The 22,042-nt window shown below is 40.0% G+C and overlaps 1 protein-coding gene across 2 annotated transcripts in view; it reads left to right on the top strand.

Annotated features, from left to right (window-relative positions):
• LOC109720431 (protein MRG1) overlaps positions 1-22,042 on the top strand; it is a 106,341-nt gene that overhangs the window by 29,112 nt on the left and 55,187 nt on the right. The window contains exons 6-7 of one of the 2 annotated variants that reach the window (XM_020247540.1): positions 590-627; positions 21,093-21,197. In XM_020247540.1, coding sequence (XP_020103129.1) covers positions 590-627; positions 21,093-21,197 — 143 coding nt within the window. Of the gene's footprint in view, positions 1-586; positions 628-21,092; positions 21,198-22,042 lie in introns of both variants that reach the window. The other variant, XM_020247539.1, reaches the window with a different exon arrangement.

Raw genomic sequence — 22,042 nt, 5'->3', positions numbered from 1 at the left:
TGATTTCATCAAAGTGATGGCTCTTTTCCCTGAGATTTTCAAATGATCATTCTCTTTTCCTTGCATGTAGCTGCCAAGAACTCTATTGCTAGATTGAAAGAATATAATAAGTGAATCACTAAATTATATGTTGATTTAAGAATCTTTAATGTGGCATTAAATTTCATTTTACCAACGTCTAACAATTATTCTAGTATGTTATCTAGTGTTTGGGCAAGTTTACGAAGTAGGTGCTACTAAGGATCCAGAACCATAGGAATATCTACTATGCGTTACTAATTTTTGTTTGGCCTTGCTTTCACGTCACTTACATATCCAAGGTTCATAATCTCTCTGAGCATTATGAGTATTAGAGGTTTTAGATGTACGTGATATACTAGGAAGATAGTGTAATCTCTTCAATAACACATGCAACCATCGAGAGTTTGTATAGATTTGCAGGCAATATAATCAAGTTTCTGTTGTTGCTCTCTTTCAATCTCTTTTTGTGGGTACTGACAAAAATAGAACAAATTGGTTGTTCTTATTGCTTAATTGTTATGGTCTTAAATAATGCTTTTGTAATTTGTTCAACTTATAAATGCAGCAGCCAAAGGCAAGAAGCGTAAAAGCCATCCTGGAACTGAGGTGCTCTTTCTTCTCTTAAATATTATGCAATCCATTTTTGTGCAATACTGATATTTCTTTCTATATGATCCATCACGGTCAGTAACGCGCATACTTGTTTTTTATAATTTGTCTTGTAATCTATAATTAGTTGACTTTTCTATACGGCATGGGGGCGTGCCGTATGGCACGGGGGTCTCGGACCCCCCTGTCTCGCGGCACGTACCGTACGTGCTGCCAATTTTTTTTTTTTTTTCCTTTTTAGCTTTTATTTTTGTTTTTTTTTTTTGTCCTCTGGGTTTGGNATTAAGGTGTATTTAACAGCGCGAACTAGTATACCGTATGACAGTCAACGTCTATGTTCTAAATAGACTGTTACAACTATATTCATAACGACCATAACACTCTTTCAGTATATAAGGACTATATGCAGTAACATAACAGCCTCTATTGTACGTATACGTTGACCTAGCACCTATATTACCTGTTGTCAGCAGACACCGTATGTTTGACTTCGTAGTATTCCTATACCTAACATACCTTTTCTTCTTGGTATTACACCTATACGTACTCACCTACATCTAAGCGGCATAATCGAAAGTGATACAGGTCCCTACCTAACCCTAAGTGAGACTCACGGTATTTAACTACTTAGTATTAGTTTATAGAGAGGTATATCTGGTACAGCTATACTCCCTACGCTACTATAACTTCATGATAGTTTGACACAAACGTTTCATAGTAGGGAAGCACCTCCAGATCAACTATAACGGAGGTTTAGAAGAGAGTAGAGGGGTATTAGAACAACACTCCTGTAGGATAGAAAAGCTGCCAGTATATGGTGAGGCCTACAAACTACACCAGCTCTGGGTACTAGTCGTAGAACTCACCGTACACATTTCAAAACGAGAAGTCATTTATATTCCGGTGGTGGTGGAGGTGAGAGGACAACACAACCACCTTACTTCAGCGGTGGTAAGCAGTCATCTCTATGTAAAAATGTAAATTTAAATAATTATTATACTTGTGAATTTTATTATTATATTTTAATTTCTATTCTACATCAGGTATAGCTGTACTTTATTTACAAAAAAATTTCATGCATGTTAATTGATGAGTATAGTAAGGAATACATAGTAAATATTCATAATTATTTTGTTTAAATCTTTCAAACTAATATTATAAGAGTTTATTAGAACCAAAAAAACTAAAATAAGTCCGTGCCAAAGCGTGCTAGTAGGAGGTCATGCGTAGCTATCGGCACGCAAGCGTGCCATGTGTCGGCACGCAAGCGTGCCTGTGCCGTACCGTGCCAGGAACATAACGGCACGCCCCCGTGCCAAGGCACTTTAAACCTTGATCAGATGGATGTGAAAATGGCATTTCTAAATAGGGATATAGAGGAAATAATCTACATGCAACAGCCCGAAGATTTTAGCACAGATGAAAATAATCATCTTATTTGCAGACTAAAGAAATCTATATACGGACTTAAACATGCTTCTCGTCAGTGGTATATCAACTTCCATAATGTAATTACTACATTCGGTTTTGTAGAAAATATTTTGGACTGGTGCATATACCTTAAGATTAGTGGGAGTAAATATAGTTTCTTAATCCTATATGTGGATGACATTCTGCTGGCAAGTGGTATTTATATTTGTTTAAAGAGACCAAAGAATTTCTTTCTAAGAACTTTGAAATGAAGGATATGGGTAAGCTTCTTATGTCATTGGCATAAAGATTAATAGAAATAGATCTCGAAGAATTTTGGGTCTATCTCAGAAAGCCTACATCGAAAGAGTTCTAGAAAAATTTAATATGACAAACTGTGCAGTGTGCACCTACAGCTACGCCTATTATGAAAGGTGACAGATTCAATCAGAAACAGTGTCCTCAGAATAATTTAGAACGAGAGCATATGAAGAGCATATCCTATACCTCTGCAGTAGAGAGCTTGATGTATGGCCTATACCAGACCTGATATAGCTTATGTAGTGGGGATGTTGGGTAGATACCAAAGTAACCCTGGCCTTGATCATTGGAAAGCTGCAAAGAAAGTTATGAGATATTTACATGGAACAAAGGATTATATGCTCACCTACAGACATTCTGACCATCTTGAGGTGGTTGAATATTCGGACTCTGATTTTACTGGATGCGTGGATTCTAGAAAGTCTACATCAGGTATATTTTTCTTATTTGCTCAAGTGCTATATCTTGGAGGAGCACTAGGTAAGATACAGTTGCTATATCCACTATGGGGGTAGAGTTCATCGCTTGTTATGAGACTTCGTCACAGGCTTTATGGCTGAGAAATTATTTTAGGTTTAAGAGTTGTCGACTCTATTTCAAGGCCAATTAAGATTTATTACGACAACTTTGCTGCAGTGTTCTTTGTCAAGAATAGTCGAATTACAGATCGCAGCCAACATATCGATATAAAATATCTTACTGTGAAAGAATACGACAAAATGTGGAAATCCAATACATTGGGACCGAGATGATGATTGCTGATCCTATGACTAAAGCATTGCCGGCAAACAAATTTAAAGATCAGATTCATCATATGGGTATCTTGAGTCCATTTACAATTTAAGTGTTTTTATCACGCCCCGGGATCCCTTTTTGGATTTAAAATCGATGCGGAAGTGCCCAATTTTTTTTTTTTTTTTTTGGAAAACCTTGACCCCGGAGTATGTCAGATCCACCACAAATACAGAGAATCCCACTATTCACACGGACAGAGTCTCTCCTATATTTGTACGGCGTTGCCCAAGCACAAGATATAACCATAGTATATAAACAACCATATACAATTCACCACATCACATAAATTCATTCACATTTATTCAATTACAAGATTGCAATGTTTTCTTCATAAATCCACATCTATTAGTTTAAAACGTTTTTCATCCGGAAACTTATTTTGAAATACTAAGAATTGTGAAACCAGAAAACTCTTTTTAAAACCGTTTTCCACATGGAAACCTTTTCCTTTAAAATGCTACCACGAGGGGTAGAAAACCATTTTCAATATTTTATATGAAAACCACGAGTGCTTTAATTAACTTCACAAAGCCATAAACATTTATTTAAGTGAAACCACCGAACCATAAAGTGTCTATGTTATTTATTATGAATAAGCAAGGATAGAAACTAGACCGAATGTCATCGGACCGGAAACTCTATCACCACTACGAACATGTCTCACGCCTCGTCTCAATCCTCATCGCCCGCAATACTTGAAAAATGGTAGTGGGTGAGAACATGTACACGTCTCCCCTCCCAGTGAGTACCGTAAGCCGACGAAGGTGAGGAATACTCACCGGTACAGGAAGAGATAATGAAAGTCATGAGCAGATATCACAAATGCAGTAGCAATAAAACTGAAAGGAAGGAGAACAATAATAGAATAAATAACTAGCGCTACTGTAAAGTAAAATTGAATACATACATTGATATCAAAACGGATAGTAGAAGGACAAGCGTAAGAAAGCGACTGTAAGTATGCATGCAACAACCGCTAGTATAGTCATATGCGTCAATCGGACGAGTAGTCTAAATATACCAAATCTAAACCGCCGTGTCGGTCTAAGGACCTTAGGCAAAAGCCACTAGCTGCTTGCACTTGGCATGTAACCGTAGCACAAAGAGAACACCGCTGGGCTCACGGGTCGGATGTACGGCCATTTTTTCGGAAAAGAACACCTTCCTGCGGGGGATCAACCCGCTGGTGTACGTGAAATGCACTCGAGCTTTGGCGATCGATGCGGATATGATCAATAGCCAACCGTCAGATAATAGTCGACAATCACCACCCCTCGGGGCACACCGACCAATAGGTCATCGAATCGTAAGGAAACACAAGTACCGACCACTCAGGTCAACTATGATGGAACAACTCAACATCCTCCCAAAGATATGCAAGTACTGATCACTCAATGTCAACTAAAATGTATGTGTAAGAACCGACCAATAGGTTACAAGAATGTCACATCATGTATCAATATAATTCAGAACTAGCTGTCAGCCACTAGCCGACAATCCTACCCTTAGGGTACACCGGCCTCATAAGTCATCAAATGACAAGAGTCACGAAATCAATCGACTTTGTCACATAAATGTCAAATGATGGATCTGTGTAATCTATAATCATCCGTCGACAACTAGCCGACAATCCCACCCCTCAGGGTATATTGACCTCAAGGTCATCAAACGACAGGAGTCATGGTATCGACCGACTAGGTCACAAGAGTGTCACAATGGACGAGATGCAAACTATGTCCGTCTACTTCTAGATCATGATAGCGGGTATAGAAAAAGGTTAAGTAGAGCAAAATATGGTGTCAGGCTCAACAATGGTAAACAACTGTAATAAGAGAGATAAGGTAGAAGAAATATCACTGAGCATATACCACTGGACCAACTCCGGGTCGAAATAACGCGCATGTCTCCCAGCTGTGGACGAGCGTCAACCGAACCTACGGAGGGTCCACCAGATTAGTATCTAACCTACAAGCAAGGAACACTAAATCCACAACCCCAAAAATAAACCCACGGGAATCGATTTCTCAAAACCGATTACATAACTCGTTGGAAGTTCTGAAAATCGCACTGGGACTCCGTGGGGACTCACAAGTGTCCCGAGACTCAACGACTTGTCCACAAGTCACTTGCTGCCATAAAACACATCGTTTTGGATGTCTTGGCAGCAAACACAAGATCACACATCCAAACAATTATCGTCGCATAATCGTTCGGATCCGGGTTTCCGGAAGTGTCAATTTCGACACCGGAACCAACCGTCGCTCACCCGTCGCCTCCGAACTCTCGAGATGACTATTTTGAGCTATTCCTGGTGTTTTTGTAGGTTGTTGATTGAGTACCGACCTATTGCTCGTGTTGCGAGAACGCGAGGAGTACTTAGCACCAAAATCTGGAAATCCAGGTTTTGGGGTGCCGAGTACCGGTACTTGGGTGAGGTACCGGAACCCCACTGCGTAACCGAGAGAGCTGCTCTCGGGTTTAGGTTGAGAGGGCTGTGTACCGGTACTAAGTTACCGAGTATCGAAACTAGAGTCGAGTACCGGTACTGCACCGTGCGGGTAACGGTACGCCGTATATAACCCGCTTGGCAGAGGCTCGGGTTGCGCAGGAATTGTTGCCTGGTACCGGTACTCCTGCCTGAGTATCGATACGCAGTGCAAAAAAAAAAAAACTGCAGTTCGTGCAGTTTGCAATTTTTAGTGTTTAGAGGGGCTTTTTGGGATTTGTTACAACTAGTATATATAATCCTTTTCTCCCCCACGGCCCCTTTTGTGCTGAGCTTGGAGAGGAAGAGAGGTAAAGTTTTTTCCCCTTTCTCTCTCTAGATTTCTCTCCCAAACCCCTTTGATTTGGGTTTTGATCTCCTTTTCTTCTTCTTATTCATGGTGGCATGCTCTTGGACCTTGTAGGAAGCTTGGATGTGAAGAAGAGGACTTGTTGGTCGATCAATCTTCATCCTTAGCTTAAGATAGCTTGATTTGGGGCTTTCTTGAAGGTTGGTACTCATCTTGCATCATCTGTTTGTGATTTTGGCAAGATTTGTAGATGAAAACTTAGTTTTGGAAGAACTAGCGTTTATTTTAGGGTTTTTTGATTTGAGGCTTTTGAGACCTAATTGATGAGTGTAGAACTTTCCTTTTAGGTAGGATTTGAAGCTCCATTGGGTTGATTTGAGCTTTGGACAAGTTTAGCTTGGTCAAAGGTAATTTTCACTTCTTTTCTTTATGATTTTGGGTGAATTTTGTGTGATGTTTGTTCGAAGCTTGTAACCTTTTTAGAAATTCTTTTAGGGTGCTAGAAGCTTGGTGGATAATTTCGTTCGAAGCAATGAAAGGGTACGAAGAGTATTAGGTGGGTTTGACCTCACCGAAATGGGTGAATTCTCTCTGTCTTCTTTATGGTTATTAGACTTAGATGGATGTGTATTCATTTTTAACTAGTGCAGGAACCCGCGCGTTGCGACAGATAGGAAGTAATAAAAGTAATAATTGGTGACACAAATGAGTCAATAATCATCGATTCATTGGCACCAAATAATTTTGTGACAACTCGTTTGATCACATAACACATAGAAAAAGCAGTATAACATAGTCAAGATCTAACCTTTATGTACATCTTATGTTTCTGACCAACAACATTTTTGAACACAAATAAAAAAGGAAAGAGATATTTTTAAACTCAAACCCAATTCGAATCACATTACAAATAAAAAAGGAAAGAGATGATTACTATTGAGTAAAGGGTCTGCAGTGCTTCTGGAACCTCCTTGGATGAGCTTCCCCATTATCCCTTATAAAACCCAAAAAACACAAACCTAAGGATGAAATGAAAATGATATATCAAACTTCAAGTGAAAATTCAAGCAAAAGGAAAAAAGAATGCATAAAAACTAATAGCGAAATTTGTAGAAAAGAGAAAATTTTGCAATTCTAATAGAAAGCACGTATTAACATGAGGAAATATAAACTTCTAGCTATATAGGAGAACTAGCAAAAGTTAAGACGTAATAAGAATAAAAAAAAAAGTGTAGTAGAAGAAGAAGAAGCAGCAACAGCTGCAATATCAAAAGCATTAGCAGAATAGTTTAGTTCGTAGGAAAAAAAAAAACCTACAGAAGAGAAGGAAGAAGAAAACTATGCACAAATTCCTTCTTTCTATTGGTGAATTGTAGTAACTTTTCTCTATTTAAAAAAAAATATAGAAGAAATGATATTGAACTTTGAGAAAGGTTCAACATCTATAGAGGTATTATTAAACTTGCGAAAACCAATAAAGAAAAAATATAATAGAAAATTTATTGCCTATTCTAAATTATTTGATGCTCCATAAAAATTACGAAATATTAACACTATTATTTTTCCCCATTCTATTTAAGTTTTAATACTGAAACAGAAGTTAAAGAGTTCTAAGATAAAAATGTTTGTGTTTTTGGTTAAATTTGAATTCAAAAATTGGTTATTGGTTTTCATACGGCATGTTTGGACGCTCGAATTTGGGTAGGAGTTAGGACAGAATTATGCTTATCTAGCCTAATGAACACATTCCGGTTACGTTGAATTAACAAATATTATGGTGAGTGTAGGAAAGTGAATTTAAGCTAACATTTAAATAAAAAGTACAAACAAAATAGAATAAGTCATCCTTTATAGGTAAACCAGTCCTATCTATTATCCTAAAAATACCAAAAAGAGTAATGGACTATTGTTTATTCAATCAAATCATAATCTTGTCCTATCTAATCCCCTTCAATTATCCTATTCAATCCAATCCTTGGCCAAACATGCCCATAGAATACAACCTAATATAGTTCAAAGTTTTGAAATGACAATAAATAGCCAAATTAATTAGTTCCAACAAAAAAATCTTTGTAAGATCTTTATGTAACTAAACCGCAATGAAATTCAATATAATCTGTATCTTAATTAGAAAAACTATCTAAGATCATTTCACCTATGTTTAAAAAGTAATGGAACTATAAAGGCAACTCTTAATATTGCCATCCTTGCTTTCACACTCAAAAAATGTGAAGGAAAATAAAACGTGAGTAGAAACTTATCTAATTATTAGTTATTTTGACCTAGGGTTTGTAAATATAAAAATTTAGCAATTTAAGGACTCGTAGTGTACTTTGCTAAAACCAAAGTGAGAAGGCCCAGATTGGCATATATATTACAAATGAGATATGTAAAGCCCAAAAATTAAAAAGAAAATAATATATATATACCAAAAAATATTAAGGAAGAATACATATATCAAATTGAATTTCACATTTGCCGAACAAGCAAATAATTACAAATAGTTGCTCGCAAAGGAGTTAACAATTGAAAAATTAGCATAAAAATCAAGACATAATTCATGAATATAAAGGCAAATAGTTTCTGCATTTTCTGCATTTTAATAAGAAAATGTACCATCGATTTGGAAGTGGGATAAATTCATTACGGTATGGAGAAAAAGGCGACAAAAGCATTTGGTTAAACTGATGAAGAGCACCAGCAATCCTCGAGACCAAGCCATTTTTTTTTTCTCAACAATTCTTATGATATAGAGAAAATAATAAAAAATCGAGAAACCTGATATATAAGCAATTAAACATGATTAGAGAATCCAAACCATTATGACAAATATGATGAAGTGCAAAAAAATTAATAGCAATTACATGATTTATCAGTAGATAAGATTAAGATATTGAAAAATTTATCTAACTTCAAATTCATTAAATACCACAGTAATAGTATTTGAGTAGCATCATTTCATATCTTTTCTCTCTCATAAAATAGACCATAATCAAAAGGTATGTACAAACTTTGCCCTGGAAATATCACAAAATCATGTCAAATATATTTTAAGTACAATCAATCATAGTATAAAATAATATATATTCTATCATTAATACTATTTTAAGTCTTTAACTACAAAGATCTAAATATTAATTAGAAAGAAGTTATGCAATAACACTAAACAGTGTATCCCCAAAGTGAATGGCATGCTTTTCTTATTTTAGAAAGAAAAAGCAGTAAAGAAGGAAGCAAAAATAACTTGGCAATGTAATATGGCCATGCTCCTATAGAAGATCTGCAAGTTCATGATCAGACCTTCATTAGAATCAAAAAAATAAAAAATTTAAGCCCAAAAAATTAAACAATGCAAAAATAGAATCACAACAAACACAAAAATAGAATAGAATGTTGACAACATATAGGGTTTAGCCAAACCTATATAGAAAAAGGATCATATAAATGATGTGCCATTCTGGATTGTGTGGTTCAAAATTTCGATTTTGTGGTCTTGAGGAGAAATTCAGAGATGTGCATAGTGACTCTACTCCCAATTCATAAACCTTATGATGCAACACCAAGATTACAATCTAAATGAGTTTAGTAATCAAATGCCTACCAGAATACCTTAGGATCAGAATTTAATGGCATGATTCATACCAATCTTTGTACTCTAAAATTCTAAATAATCCCAAAACTGGTTTCCTTTTCCTTTCAAGATCCAGCCTTCTCGTTCAAAAATTTTAGCACTTCTAATTACTATTTATAGCTGCAAAAGTAATCAACAGAAACAATTCCAAAATGAGACAATCACCAAACAACTTGAAAGCTCCAGCAATGCAAGTTAATGAAATCATGTACAAAATATCTAGCACTTAAACCTACTGAAAATGAACATACAACTCTTAAAATATCATTTTTCTCAAAAGGCCAAAACCCACTACAAAATCACGCTAAAAAAAAAGAAAAAATAAGTAACTAAGAAATGAACCACCAAAGATTCTGAACTCTCGATCAGTACTTAAAAACATACTTAGATATTATTTTTAAAGGAAAACTCACTTTTATCTTATCTAAAATCAAGCAGCTAATGCTCTTTTGATTACTTGCACTTGAATGTTTAGTTAATATCCCACATAGAAAGAAATATATTAGAATAATATATTCAACAACAATGTGTTTGAGTCTGGAATTATGAAACAAACCTATCAAAGAATTATAGAATGGTTTCGAAGGATTCAAACAATTTTCTCTCCAATGAAATTCCTCTTAGATATATTTTGCACATCATTTTTCACTTTAGTTGTAGCTTTTTTAATTTGTTACTTTTCACATAATGAAAAGAGAATGTGTTATTTGTGCCTGGTTTTTTTTTTTTTTTTTTCTCTTTTAATTGATAATGTTGAGTTTAAACTAAAGCAAAACGAAGGTGTTCTAGATACTTCGATTCTTTGGTTGATCATATTGCATCTCATAGCAATATGTTTATTTTCATAAATACATAATATACTATTTACGTATTTTACCCGGAGGTGTTTCGGGCTACCCATAACCCGTAACCCGAACCCGAACCCAGCCCGAAATTAAAAGTTTTTTTTAACCCATTTTCGGGCGTGGGCGTCGGGTTGTAATACGTAAAAACCCGGCTTGTTACCCTTATCATAATGGGCTGGGTCAATTGTGCGGGGTGAATGTAAGGGGCTGGAATGCCTAAACTTTGACATTCGAAAGGAATTATCTAAAAAAAATAAATATATCAAACTAAAGAATAAATATACAAATTAAGTTCACATAAGAATAATCCTTAGTACAATAAAATATTTTTTAAGAGATTAGTTAGATTGTGCTTCTAAAAACTCTTCAAATATCTTTAGTTTTCCTTATTGTCTAATTTATCATTTTAGTTTGTAAGATTTTGGAAAGAAAAGGGGAAACACGTACTAACTTCTAACNATAAAATGCCTATTTTTAGTTTGATTACATCAAAGAAATTAATATCTAATATCAAATATATTCTAATATGGAACTAAATATTTTGTTAATATATAATATATCCTCATATATATGAGTATATATTATTAATAACAATATATACTATATATGATATACGATATTATTTATTTCTTTTATAGATAAATAATATATATATAATTAAATAATTTATTTTGATAATTAATATATTGGGCTTTTGGGTCGGGCTCGGGCCGGGCTTGGACATGCCCAAATAGGCCCAAAATTTCTTCGGGCCTAAATTTTTAAGCCCGGCCCGAACCCAAAGTTATATTTTTAATACCCAAAGCCCGGCCCAAAATGGCCCATCGGGCCGGGCCTTGTTTAGGCCCGGGCCCAGTTCCACCCCTATCCGTAAGGTCGCAAAATGTAAGAAAAGCATGTTAACTGCATAGCAAAAAATAAAAAAATTGTTAGGAAAAAAAATGCATAAAATTGAAAAGAAAGTGCAGAAATATAGAATCTACAGAAAAATAGAAATAAAAGGGAAAACCATTGAAATCGGGAGAACCAAATGATTCAGATCCACCGGTGTAATTGTTAGATTAAACGCCACTAAATTTTCGCTTACAAGAGAAAGGTTTAGCAGCGTAGAAGGAAACCATCCATGCCTCATTATATAGATTCCAACGGTGATCGAAGGGACGGGGCCGGTATCGAAGGGACGGGGCCGGTATCGAAGGGATGGGGACGGGATCGAAGCGGCATGAGAGGCAATAGATGGGATTGTTGATGGGATCGAAGAGACTGGAGCGGGATCGAAGCGATGGGGCGTAGATGGGATCGAAGAAGCAGAGGAGAGATCGAAGCGGCGCGATAGGGAGGGGGAGCAAGAGGCGGCATCTGAAGCTGTGAGGGTGAAGAAGTCTGGACCGAAAGGGTGAAAAAAAAACCCGGTAGAAAAAAAAAAACCGGTAGAAATAGAAAAAAACTCGGTAGAAACAAAAAAAAATGAGTCGGTTGAACAGGGAAAAAAAGGATTAGGAGTAATTAGTAGATGGGTCCCACGGATTAGGAAAAATACGCCACGTGGCAAGAAGAAACGGGGATTAATAGAGTTTAATAGAGTACATAATACATATGTCACGCCCCGCCCCGAATTCGCTACCAATTTGGCACGGTTCGGGCGCGCCGGGCGGACCGCCGAACGGACAGCACCTCTCTTGCTCGCCCAAGGCCAAGCAACCAGATCATGTACAGTTAAGCACCCAGGGAATGCTTAAATAACATACATGATCGATACGATGCACACAAGTGCATTATAACTAAGAGCAAGAATCACAAGTGAATGTACAAGTGTATAAAGAGAGAGTCTAACTATTACAACCATTCAACATTTACATCAGTTGATTACATTTCCATCTTCCAAAATGTAAACACATATTTTCTCCAAAATACAAGTAGCTCTCTCATGATTATCCAAAACATCATCTAGTACACGAGGGTACTCTAATGCATAAAGGAAAGCTACTAACTAGGCTTACTTAGGGCGCTATGCCTTTGCCGCGATCCTCGCTCGGCTCGCCTCTGTGTGTACCTGTACCCCAAAACCACACGGGGTGAGAACTATATGAATATAGTTCCCAGTGGGTTCGGCCGCCGACGCCGCCGGTTTTCCCACTAGGTTTAAGCTGGCACAGATAGAGAGAGATAGATATATATGTAGAAAATGAACTGCAACTACTCTATCATTTTTCTCAAAATAGGCTATCCCTAGGAACCCCAAATAGGCTATCCCTATCCCACGGGACCCCACATAGGCTATCCCTCGTGACCGACTCTGGAGCGCACTACTTGTGTGGAGCGACCATCACAAGTTGGGAGCAGACAATGAGTATGATCCAATTCTCCCGCCTCAAGGGTGCCCTATCCTCTAGGGTTACTGTCACCATAGTCAATGGGTTTCATATACGCTACAACTCACACATGCCACTCGTTCTTTGGTTATTAACAACTAGATGCCACTCGTTCTTTTGTTATTAACAACTAGATGCCACTCGTTCTTTTGTTTAATAACAACTAGATGCCACTCGTTCTTTATTTCAGCTATTGCATCATTCTTTCACCGCTGCACTATAGGATTACAAGTCTCGACCCAATCCTCATCAATCCCCTATATCCAGCAACTAATGCATAACATGATATAAGCTAGGAAAGCATAAGGAAAGACAATGCACACTATCCTACAATGCATGTGAACACAGGATGCAAGATCTCGAAATACTAAGACATAAAAGGGAGCCCGATTACTTCGGGATGGACACGACCCACCTCTTGGTGATGCCGTGACGGTAGAAAACTCGACTCTGCGGTCTTTGCACGTCGCTTCAACTCCTCGGGGCGAAGCGAGCCCTCAAGTACTCGTTTTGGCGATAACTCCGCACTCGCTCGTCGGATCGACGAACCGTCTTCGCCGACGCGTTCCGAGACCTAGCAATTTGGTTTACGACCTATTAAAATAGATTAAAACCCTAGATTTCCAAAAATTCCAAATTCGTGCCCTAGGTTAGCAACGGTGAGGAAATCCGTGGTGCGAGCTCCAAATGCGAGCTCGAACCATCTATTCATCTCCTCTAGGTTCCATTCGAACCATCTCTAAGCCATAAAAATCCCAAACCCTAGAAATACCATTAGAGGGTTTAGAGCTTACCTCTAAACCAAGTTCCAAGCTTGCTCTAGCTTGAAGGGGAGAGGGAAGAAGATCTTTTTCTTGGTCTTCTCCTTCCACTTCTTCTTTTCCTTCCTTTCTTTCCTCTCATTCTTCTTCTCTTTCTTTTCTTTCTAGAGAGAGAGAGGGAAAGAGTGTGAGAGAGAGATAGAGAGCAAATGAGAGGAGAAAAGAGGTCCCCCAGCCTCTAATAAAGGCCATTTTGCAGATAGCCCCCTCAACTTTTTACCTTCTAAACCAGCCCTCTCTGGGCATTTTCGCAGTGAGGGACCGGTCCCAGCTCGGGGAGACCGGTCCCCGAGAGCATTCCATCTCGGGCAGAGGGATTTCGCGTTCGGGAACCGGTCCTTGCCTGAGAGGCCGGTCCCCGGGAGACCGGTCCCCGGGAGACCGGTCCTTGTCCGAGAGACTGATTCCCGAGAGTTGGAGTTTTCGGGACAGCCAAATCTCGGCTATTTTCGCTGGGCCAACGTTCGGGGACCGGTCCTTCACTGCCAGGGACCGGTCTCATCAAAGACCCCTGCAGCCCAGTCTGATGGGACCGGTCCCTCCCTACCAGGGACCGGTCCCCGAGAGCATTTCTGCTCCAGTGCAGATTTCGCTCTGGTGCTCCCGTGGACCTTTCCTTAATGCGCTTTAGGCATTATAATCACCTTCGGACTTTCCGAAGCCTACACACTCGACAAACAGTCGATTCCAAAGGAAGTCTAATCCTCGGATTTCGAGGATTCACTTCCTTACACCTACCGCGAATTCCAAGTCTCTACGGCGTTTGTCAGAATAGCTCTTTTGCCTCGACTGTGCCGTAAGTAGCCTTTCGCGAGCGAGACGGACCTTCTCTTCCGCCTCCCGCAATACGTCTGGGCCCAATGTCGCGGGTTCACCTACATCGCTCTAACATTTAGGGGATCGGCACTTCCGCCCATATAGGACCTCGAACGGTGCCATCCCAATGCTAGCTTGATAACTGTTATTGTAGGCGAACTCGGCCATCCTCAAATGGTTTGCCCAACTACTCTTGTAGTCAATGACACACGCCCGCAATATATCCTCCAGAATCTGTATAGTCCTCTCTGGCTGTCTATCTGTCTGAGGATGAAACGCGGTGCTGAAATCGAGCCGTGTGCCAAGTGCTTCTTGCAGGTTTTTCCAAAAGTGCGAAGTAAAACGGGGGTCTCGATCTGACATGATCGACTTCGGAACCCCGTGCAACCTCACAACTTCATCCAAGTATATCTGCGCCAATCTGTCGCCCGACCAGGTGGTGTGAATCAGTAGAAAATGTGCCGACTTGGTCATACGATCCACAATCACCCAGATCGCGTCATGGCCACCCGTTGAACGGGGCAATTCGACCACGAAGTCCATAGCTATGTTCTCCCATTTCCAAACGGGAATAGGTAAACTTTGCAGGCTTTCCGCTGGAAATTGGCGCTCAGCCTTCACTTGCTGGCATACCAAGCACTGCGCTACATAGCGCCCAATATCCGCTTTCATGCCCGGCCACTAGTACTGCATCTTCAGATCATGGTACATCTTGGTGCCGCCCGGGTGAATACTATAAAGAGTCCGATGTGCTTCTTGTAAGATTAACTTCCGGACCTCCTCGTTTTCCGGTGCGCACCATCGGTTTCGAAACCGAAGCGCACCATCAGCGTCTATACTGAAATCACCGCCGTGTCCACTCTCGATGCCTCGCCGCACCTTTTGGAGATTGGGGTCCGCAGGTTGCAAACTCTTAATCTGCTCCAACAAGGTCTGTTGGACAATGAGAGCCGTAAACATAGACGGGATTTCCGGAGCTACCACTTCGAGATCCAGTCGTTCCATCTCTCTCCACAGTGGTTCTTGACGTGTAACCAACATAGCAAGATTCTCCACTGACTTCCTGCTAAGCGCGTCGGCCACAACGTTTGCTTTTCCGGGGTGGTATAGGATTGTAATATTGAAATCCTTTAGCAATTCCAACCACCGCCGCTGTTGCATATTAAGCTCCTTTTGTGTGAAAAGGTACTTTAGACTCTTATGGTCCGTGTATATCTCGCAACGCGCGCGATACAAGTAGTGCCTCCATAACTTGAGGGCAAACACTACCGCGGCCAACTCCAAGTCGTGGACAGGGTAATTCTTCTTATAGCTTTTCAGCTGACGGGACGCATAAGCGATCACCTTCCCGCCCTGCATCAGAACACACCCTAAGCCCGATTGTGACGCGTCGCTATACACCACGAAGTCTTCATCTTGCACCGGTAAGGCGAGCACCGGAGTCGAAGTCAATCTATCCTTCAACTCTTGAAAACTCCGGTCACACTCGTCACTCCAAATGAATTTGGTGCCTTTCCGAGTCAGACGGGTAAGTGGACCCACGATCTTCGAGAATCCCTCCACGAACCGTCTATAATAACCCGCTAAACCCACGAAGCTTCGAACTTCCGTGACGTTAGTCGGGCGAGGCCAATCCTTGATCGCCTCCACTTTCCTCGGGTCAACAGATACTCCTCCATCGGAAATGACATGCCCAAGAAATGCAACCTCTCGAAGCCAAAAGTCGCATTTCTTAAACTTAGCATACAACTTCTCCTCCCGAAGGATTTGAAGCACGATTATCAGATGCTCGGCATGTTCCTCGTCGCTACGCGAGTAGACCAAGATGTCGTCTATGAAGACCACGACAAATTGGTCCAAGTACTCCTTGAAGACACGGTTCATTAAATCCATGAATGCTGCCGGGGCGTTAGTGAGCCCAAACGGCATGATCGTGAATTCATAATCTCCATACCGCGTGCGAAACGCGGTCTTTTGCACATCTTCCGGCTTGATCTTAAGTTGATGATAACCGGACTGTAGATCAATCTTTGAATAAATCCGAAATCCTTGCAACTGATCAAATAAATCATCGATCCAAGGCAACGGGTACTTATTCTTGATCGTGACTTTGTTCAACTCGCGATAGTCTACGCAGAGTCGAAATGATCCATCCTTCTTTCGCACGAATAGAACCGGAGCTCCCCACGGTGACACACTTGGCCGTACAAATCCTTTATCAAGGAGATCTATCAATTGAGCCCGTAACTCCTTCAATTCCGCCGACGCCATCCGATACGGAGCCTTCGAGATAGGCGCGGTTCCTGGAACCAAGTCTATCACGAACTCGATCTTACGGTCTGGCGGCATTCCAAGTAACTCCGCGGGAAATACATCCGGAAATTCCCGAACCACGGATAACTCCTCAAGCGTAGGAGTCGTTCTCTCGACTTCCACAACGGTCGCCAAATAGGCCATACAACCGCTGTTGATTAACTTCCTTGCCCTCGTTGCCGACACCATAGCAGCGAAGCGCGAGCTTCTACAAGCCGGTAGACGAACTCTTCTTGGCCCGGTTCGCTAAACGTAATCACTTTACTTCTACAGTGAATAGTCGCATAGTACTTCGAGAGCCAATCCATTCCTAGAATGACGTCAAAGTCCTTCAACTTTTTAAGCACCAACATACGGATGGGCATTATCCAATCGCCCAACCGCACTGGACAAGACGAACACTCCTTACGGACTAGAAAATCATGTCCGGGGCCCGATACTCTCCAAGTGCTTTTACTCTCTTGTAGTTCTATGTCATGCATACGTGCAAATGACCTACTGATGAATGAATGCGTAGCACCTGTATCAAACATGGCCCTGGAGCGAACTCCGTTAATTAAAACCATACCTGCGAGTACATGGCGGTCTTCTGCCTCAGCAGGTTCCTCGGCTTGAGTTTGGGCGGCGAACGCCCGCCCGCTCGGAGCCGATCTTGTTGCCTCAGGTTGGCGTGGTACCATCGCACGTCCAGCCGATGACGCCGCAGGTGGGACTCCATAATGCGTCGGAGTCGCCGGAGCCGACGCGACCGAAGGGGCGGGCGAAGCCCTCACTGGACAGTAGCGGCTGCTATGGTAAGTACTTACACCAGCCGGGCGCGTCAAACAGACGCCGAACGGACATGACCTCCCCTGGATTACCCTGGAATATCGGGGAGGTTTGGTAATTGGTATACACGGCGGGTCTGTGCACGTGTCGGGCGGGCTTCCGCTCGGCCCGAGCGTGACATCGGAACAGGAAACAGTGCGTAGACTAGCTTAATAAAGCTTACCGGGCCGAGGGGAGCTAGGGTACGAGCGTCGGCGGCTCGGTGGCCGGCGCACCGGCGGCAGGATGGTTCGGGCGATGTAGGGATGCCAGGGCGCGCATCGGCTGGCGACGGGAGGCGGCGGGCATTGATGCCCTAGCTGTAGGTACCCATGGAGAGCATGGCTTATTTCTGACCGGCAGGGGCTCTGGCGGCGGGAGCGCTGGCAGCAGTCGGGTCTGGCCGACCAGGGGAGGCCGGGGCTCGCGCCTGTCGGCGGTGGTGGCGGTACAACGCGAGTCCGCAAGGGCTCAGATCCGGGTCCTCTCCAATATGCAAAACCACACACAAATACAAAGAATATATGTGTATACAGTTTTCTCGAAATTCGTGCGTCAAACTTGAAATCCGTCAGCGCCATTGGATCTAGGACAGTCGAACCGTTGAAAACGAGCTATTGGACCACAATGAACGGAGTCCAATACGCACCAGAAGCCATCTCCACTGATTGGCCTCTTCGAAAAATCGAAGTTACTATTCACTTTCAGCGATTAGTAAAGGTCGCATAACTTCTCCATTCTAACTCGTTTTCTCCTGAAACTTGACGAGTGCTTATGTAATTAAATTACACACATAAATATCGTCAACAGAGAGTTTAGCTACACTGTCAAATTTTCAGTCCTTACAGTTTTTTTCTTGTATAAAGAAGTAAAGACTCTAAAAACTATTTTTATTTGAGTAAGAACATATTTTGGTTTTTGCACATATGCGCATAAAGTTACTTTTTGTACATTAAAGTATTATTGTGTACTAAAGTAGGACTCTGAGTTGAACTTATCCTAAGTTCATACGGTTGTAACTTATAAAGTTATTTGATTAAGGAATACGTGCTTTTGATACATGGAAGGGAATGTTCATCTGTTTGGACATAATCGCTATGATCAGAGTATTGTGATTCTTGATCGAGTGGGAGATTTCGGCTGTATAATTTAGTTGGTACCTAATAAAGTTTTGTATGGCCTATACGATATGACTATATCACCCGTCCAAGTGGGAGAATTGGATGTGGTCTACGTTATTTATTCAAGGCGATTTACAAGGATACAATCGGTCTATTTAAGTCGATCCATTAAAATACGGTAGATCGAACGGTTGTGATGTATTTGGACATGTTCTTGATGGACGAACGTGATTTAGCATCCTAACATCAAGTTATATATAAATATGTAACATACGGGAGTCCCGATCTAACCCTAATCTAATTTTCTGTGACGGCTCTATCTCCGGTGATAAGGGAATTAGACTCGAAATGTCTCGTTTTCTTGCAAATCACGAACGAGGACGAACCACAAGTAAGGGCCATCGTCAATAATCCGGGTATTGAAATCGAAATCATGGCAGAAGGTACGATCTTAGTTTCTAATAAAGTTTAACAAATCATTCATGTGCCTTATAGAAGAAAGACATGATTTAAAAATTTTTCACCATGATTGTGTCATAGAGACAAAGCCAATATGATCATATCATACCCAAAACCGTGCATGAAAATCCCTAGAATCACAAGCCAGTTCAATATGCAAAATTAAATTTCTATTCGATATAAGAAAGAAAGGGGCTCGACCTTCAAAATATCTTGAGTTACTAAATGGTTAAAGTTGTGATTGTTTTTCTTTTATTCTTCTCGTTCTTGCAGCCATGCAAATGCTTGGCCTCTAATGGCACCCGAACTGACAAACTTCTTTTATATGAATTTCTAGATTTAAGGAGGAAACAAAAAGGGTGGCTACTAGTGTTATGCTAGTAACTCTAATTAATGCCTATCAAGGTGGGAAAAAGTATAATAGTACTTGGATTTCTCACTCTCCACGGAAAAAAAATTCAAGCCATATATTTAGTGGCATTGATAAGCATGAGATGGCATTATGATAAAGAGAACTTGATTCATGTCACGTTGTCCATTATTTACATTTATTCTCGACATATGGCAATACGACCAGCACAAGTTGGATCCATGACATCAGTAGCTTGTTAATTACCATCATATTTAATGTCTAAATATAGTATTGATACATGGCTTTTGAGGTGTCTAAATTCTCACCTTCATGGTAGAAGTTTCTTCTTTATCGGAGAAGAGAACAAGTGAGGTAAAAATCTTCACTTTTCTTTTATTGATCAAATTAATTGACGAAAACTAAAAGTTGAGCTTAGCCAAAAGCATCTAGAAACTCTAATTTGAGTAGGAGTGCTAATCTCATGCGAATCAAGATAAATAATTTGTAATAATCCTAAAGAAAGAAGAAATTCAAATGAAACCCTAATTCTAATACGAATAGGTGATTGTAACAATTCATTTCATCTTCTTCCTCCCACATAGCTTCATCTCGCGGTCGCTTGTTCCATCTTACTCCGTCTTCATTCTCCTATCGACTCGACGGCATTGCTTGGCCAAAATGTTTGTTGGAATCAACATATTCTTCTCTAGTTCGACGAGAAGTTTGGTAGTAGCATCGGGTTCTCTATTGTATGGCTTCTGTTTTGAAACATGGAAAACATTGTGAATAGTTGCAATGGAAGGATGTTCCAATCAATAAGCTACTTTGCCATTTTGTTGATAATTTGAAAGGGTAAAATTTAGAAGAAATCTTCCTCAATCTCTGCTAACAAATGCTCAACTGTTGGTTTGGGGGAAGTCACAGGAGCACCCAATATCCAATCTCAAACTCGTGCTCCTGATGCTTGTTGTCATAAATCTGCTTCATACGATTTTGTGCCGCACTATGGTGCTTTTTAAGAACTCTCATTTATTCATCCCGCAAAACTAAATCCACATGCACAACATCTGCTGAAGATTATCCGATGATGTAAGATGGAATTGTCTAAGGTGGTCTACTGTAGAGAGCCTCAAAAGGAGTGATATTTATTGATGAATGATGTGAGGTATGGTAGGTCCACTCTGCCTATGGCAAAAATTGGTACCATTTCTTAGGTTGCTTGCCCACATAACATTTAAGAAAAGTTTCAAAGCTTCGACTTAGCACCTGGATGGTGAGATGGGCTCATGCAAAATTTACTTCCCTGCAAAGTGAAATGCTCATGCCAAAAAGCACTGAGAAATCTTGATCGAACACAGTAGATTTGGGCATTTGATGTAGCAGCAATATAATCGATAGACGTTGGTGCCATGTTATTCACCTTTCTAGAATGTTTGTGATAATGAGGGCCGACTTTTGTTTTTCTGTTGTTAGCTTTGTGTCTTTTGGAGATAATATTATCAATTAGCATTTAATATACTTATGCTGAATCTTGATCTGAGATTTTTATATGCTTTGAATAGAATTGTGTCAAGTTGAAATTTCACTCTTTTGGCTAATTTCAGGAGAAGGACAGAAGATTACCAGAGAAACTTTTGATATCACAATTTCCTTTGGCCCTTAAGAAGCAGCTGGTTGATGATTGGGAGTTTGTAACGCAGCTGGGCAAGGTAGTTCAAATCTTTCACTTGTCCTTTCCTATTCCGATAATTATAAGTAATGCAACAGCCAGCTATCTTAGTTTGTTGTACATCTGCCAGTGTGTAGTTTCCTGTTAATTGGAATTTGTGCCATAGACATTATCTGGAAAAGTTTGTGGTAGATATGATTGAATCCGAAGTTCGAAAGAACTTTAAATTGCTTAAAGAAATAAAATAATAAAAGGAGAGAGAGGTAAGGAAACTTAGCCAATCCATGCCTAGAGAGAAAAAAGGGAGAGAGAGGATAAAGGCCAAGCCAGGTCGAGTAGAGGAAAGAAGAAGACAATTAGGAAAACCCTAATTTCCAAAATTTTCATTCATTCATACTTGACTACATAGGCCCTAGTGGGCCTTATTAATAATAGATCTGAACCTGACAAATTCCTTGGTACAAGTAATACTACCTCGTCCCTAAACAACTTTTATTTTTTTGAAATTTGAATCTAACAAATCTGCCAAACGAAGGATTCTATCTGACCATTTTTGAAATTCGAAGAAAACTAATCCCACTAAATATGGAATTTGCAATTTCCTACGACAAGTAATAAATTAAGTAAAATAAAATATAATCCTATTCTATTTTTTATTCATCACCTTCATAAAGATGGCAATTATAGAAGAGGTGATTAGTTCATATCATGCTTCTGTCAAATTTTTTTTCTTCTTTTTTTCCCTCTCTCTTTCGGATGGAATCTTAGATAAGTTGATTAGTTGAAATAGTTGATTGACTTTGTTGAATTGTTTTTATCCTAATAAAGTTTTTATAGGCATTACCCGAACTACAACGTATTTTTAAATAGGTACCTTAACTTAAA

The sequence above is a fragment of the Ananas comosus genome, linkage group 14, assembly GCF_001540865.1.
Source record: "Ananas comosus cultivar F153 linkage group 14, ASM154086v1, whole genome shotgun sequence".
Classification (NCBI taxonomy): domain Eukaryota; kingdom Viridiplantae; phylum Streptophyta; class Magnoliopsida; order Poales; family Bromeliaceae; genus Ananas; species Ananas comosus.
The sequence above is the reverse complement of the archived record's forward strand: the minus strand, read 5'-3'. Positions and strand labels throughout refer to the sequence as shown.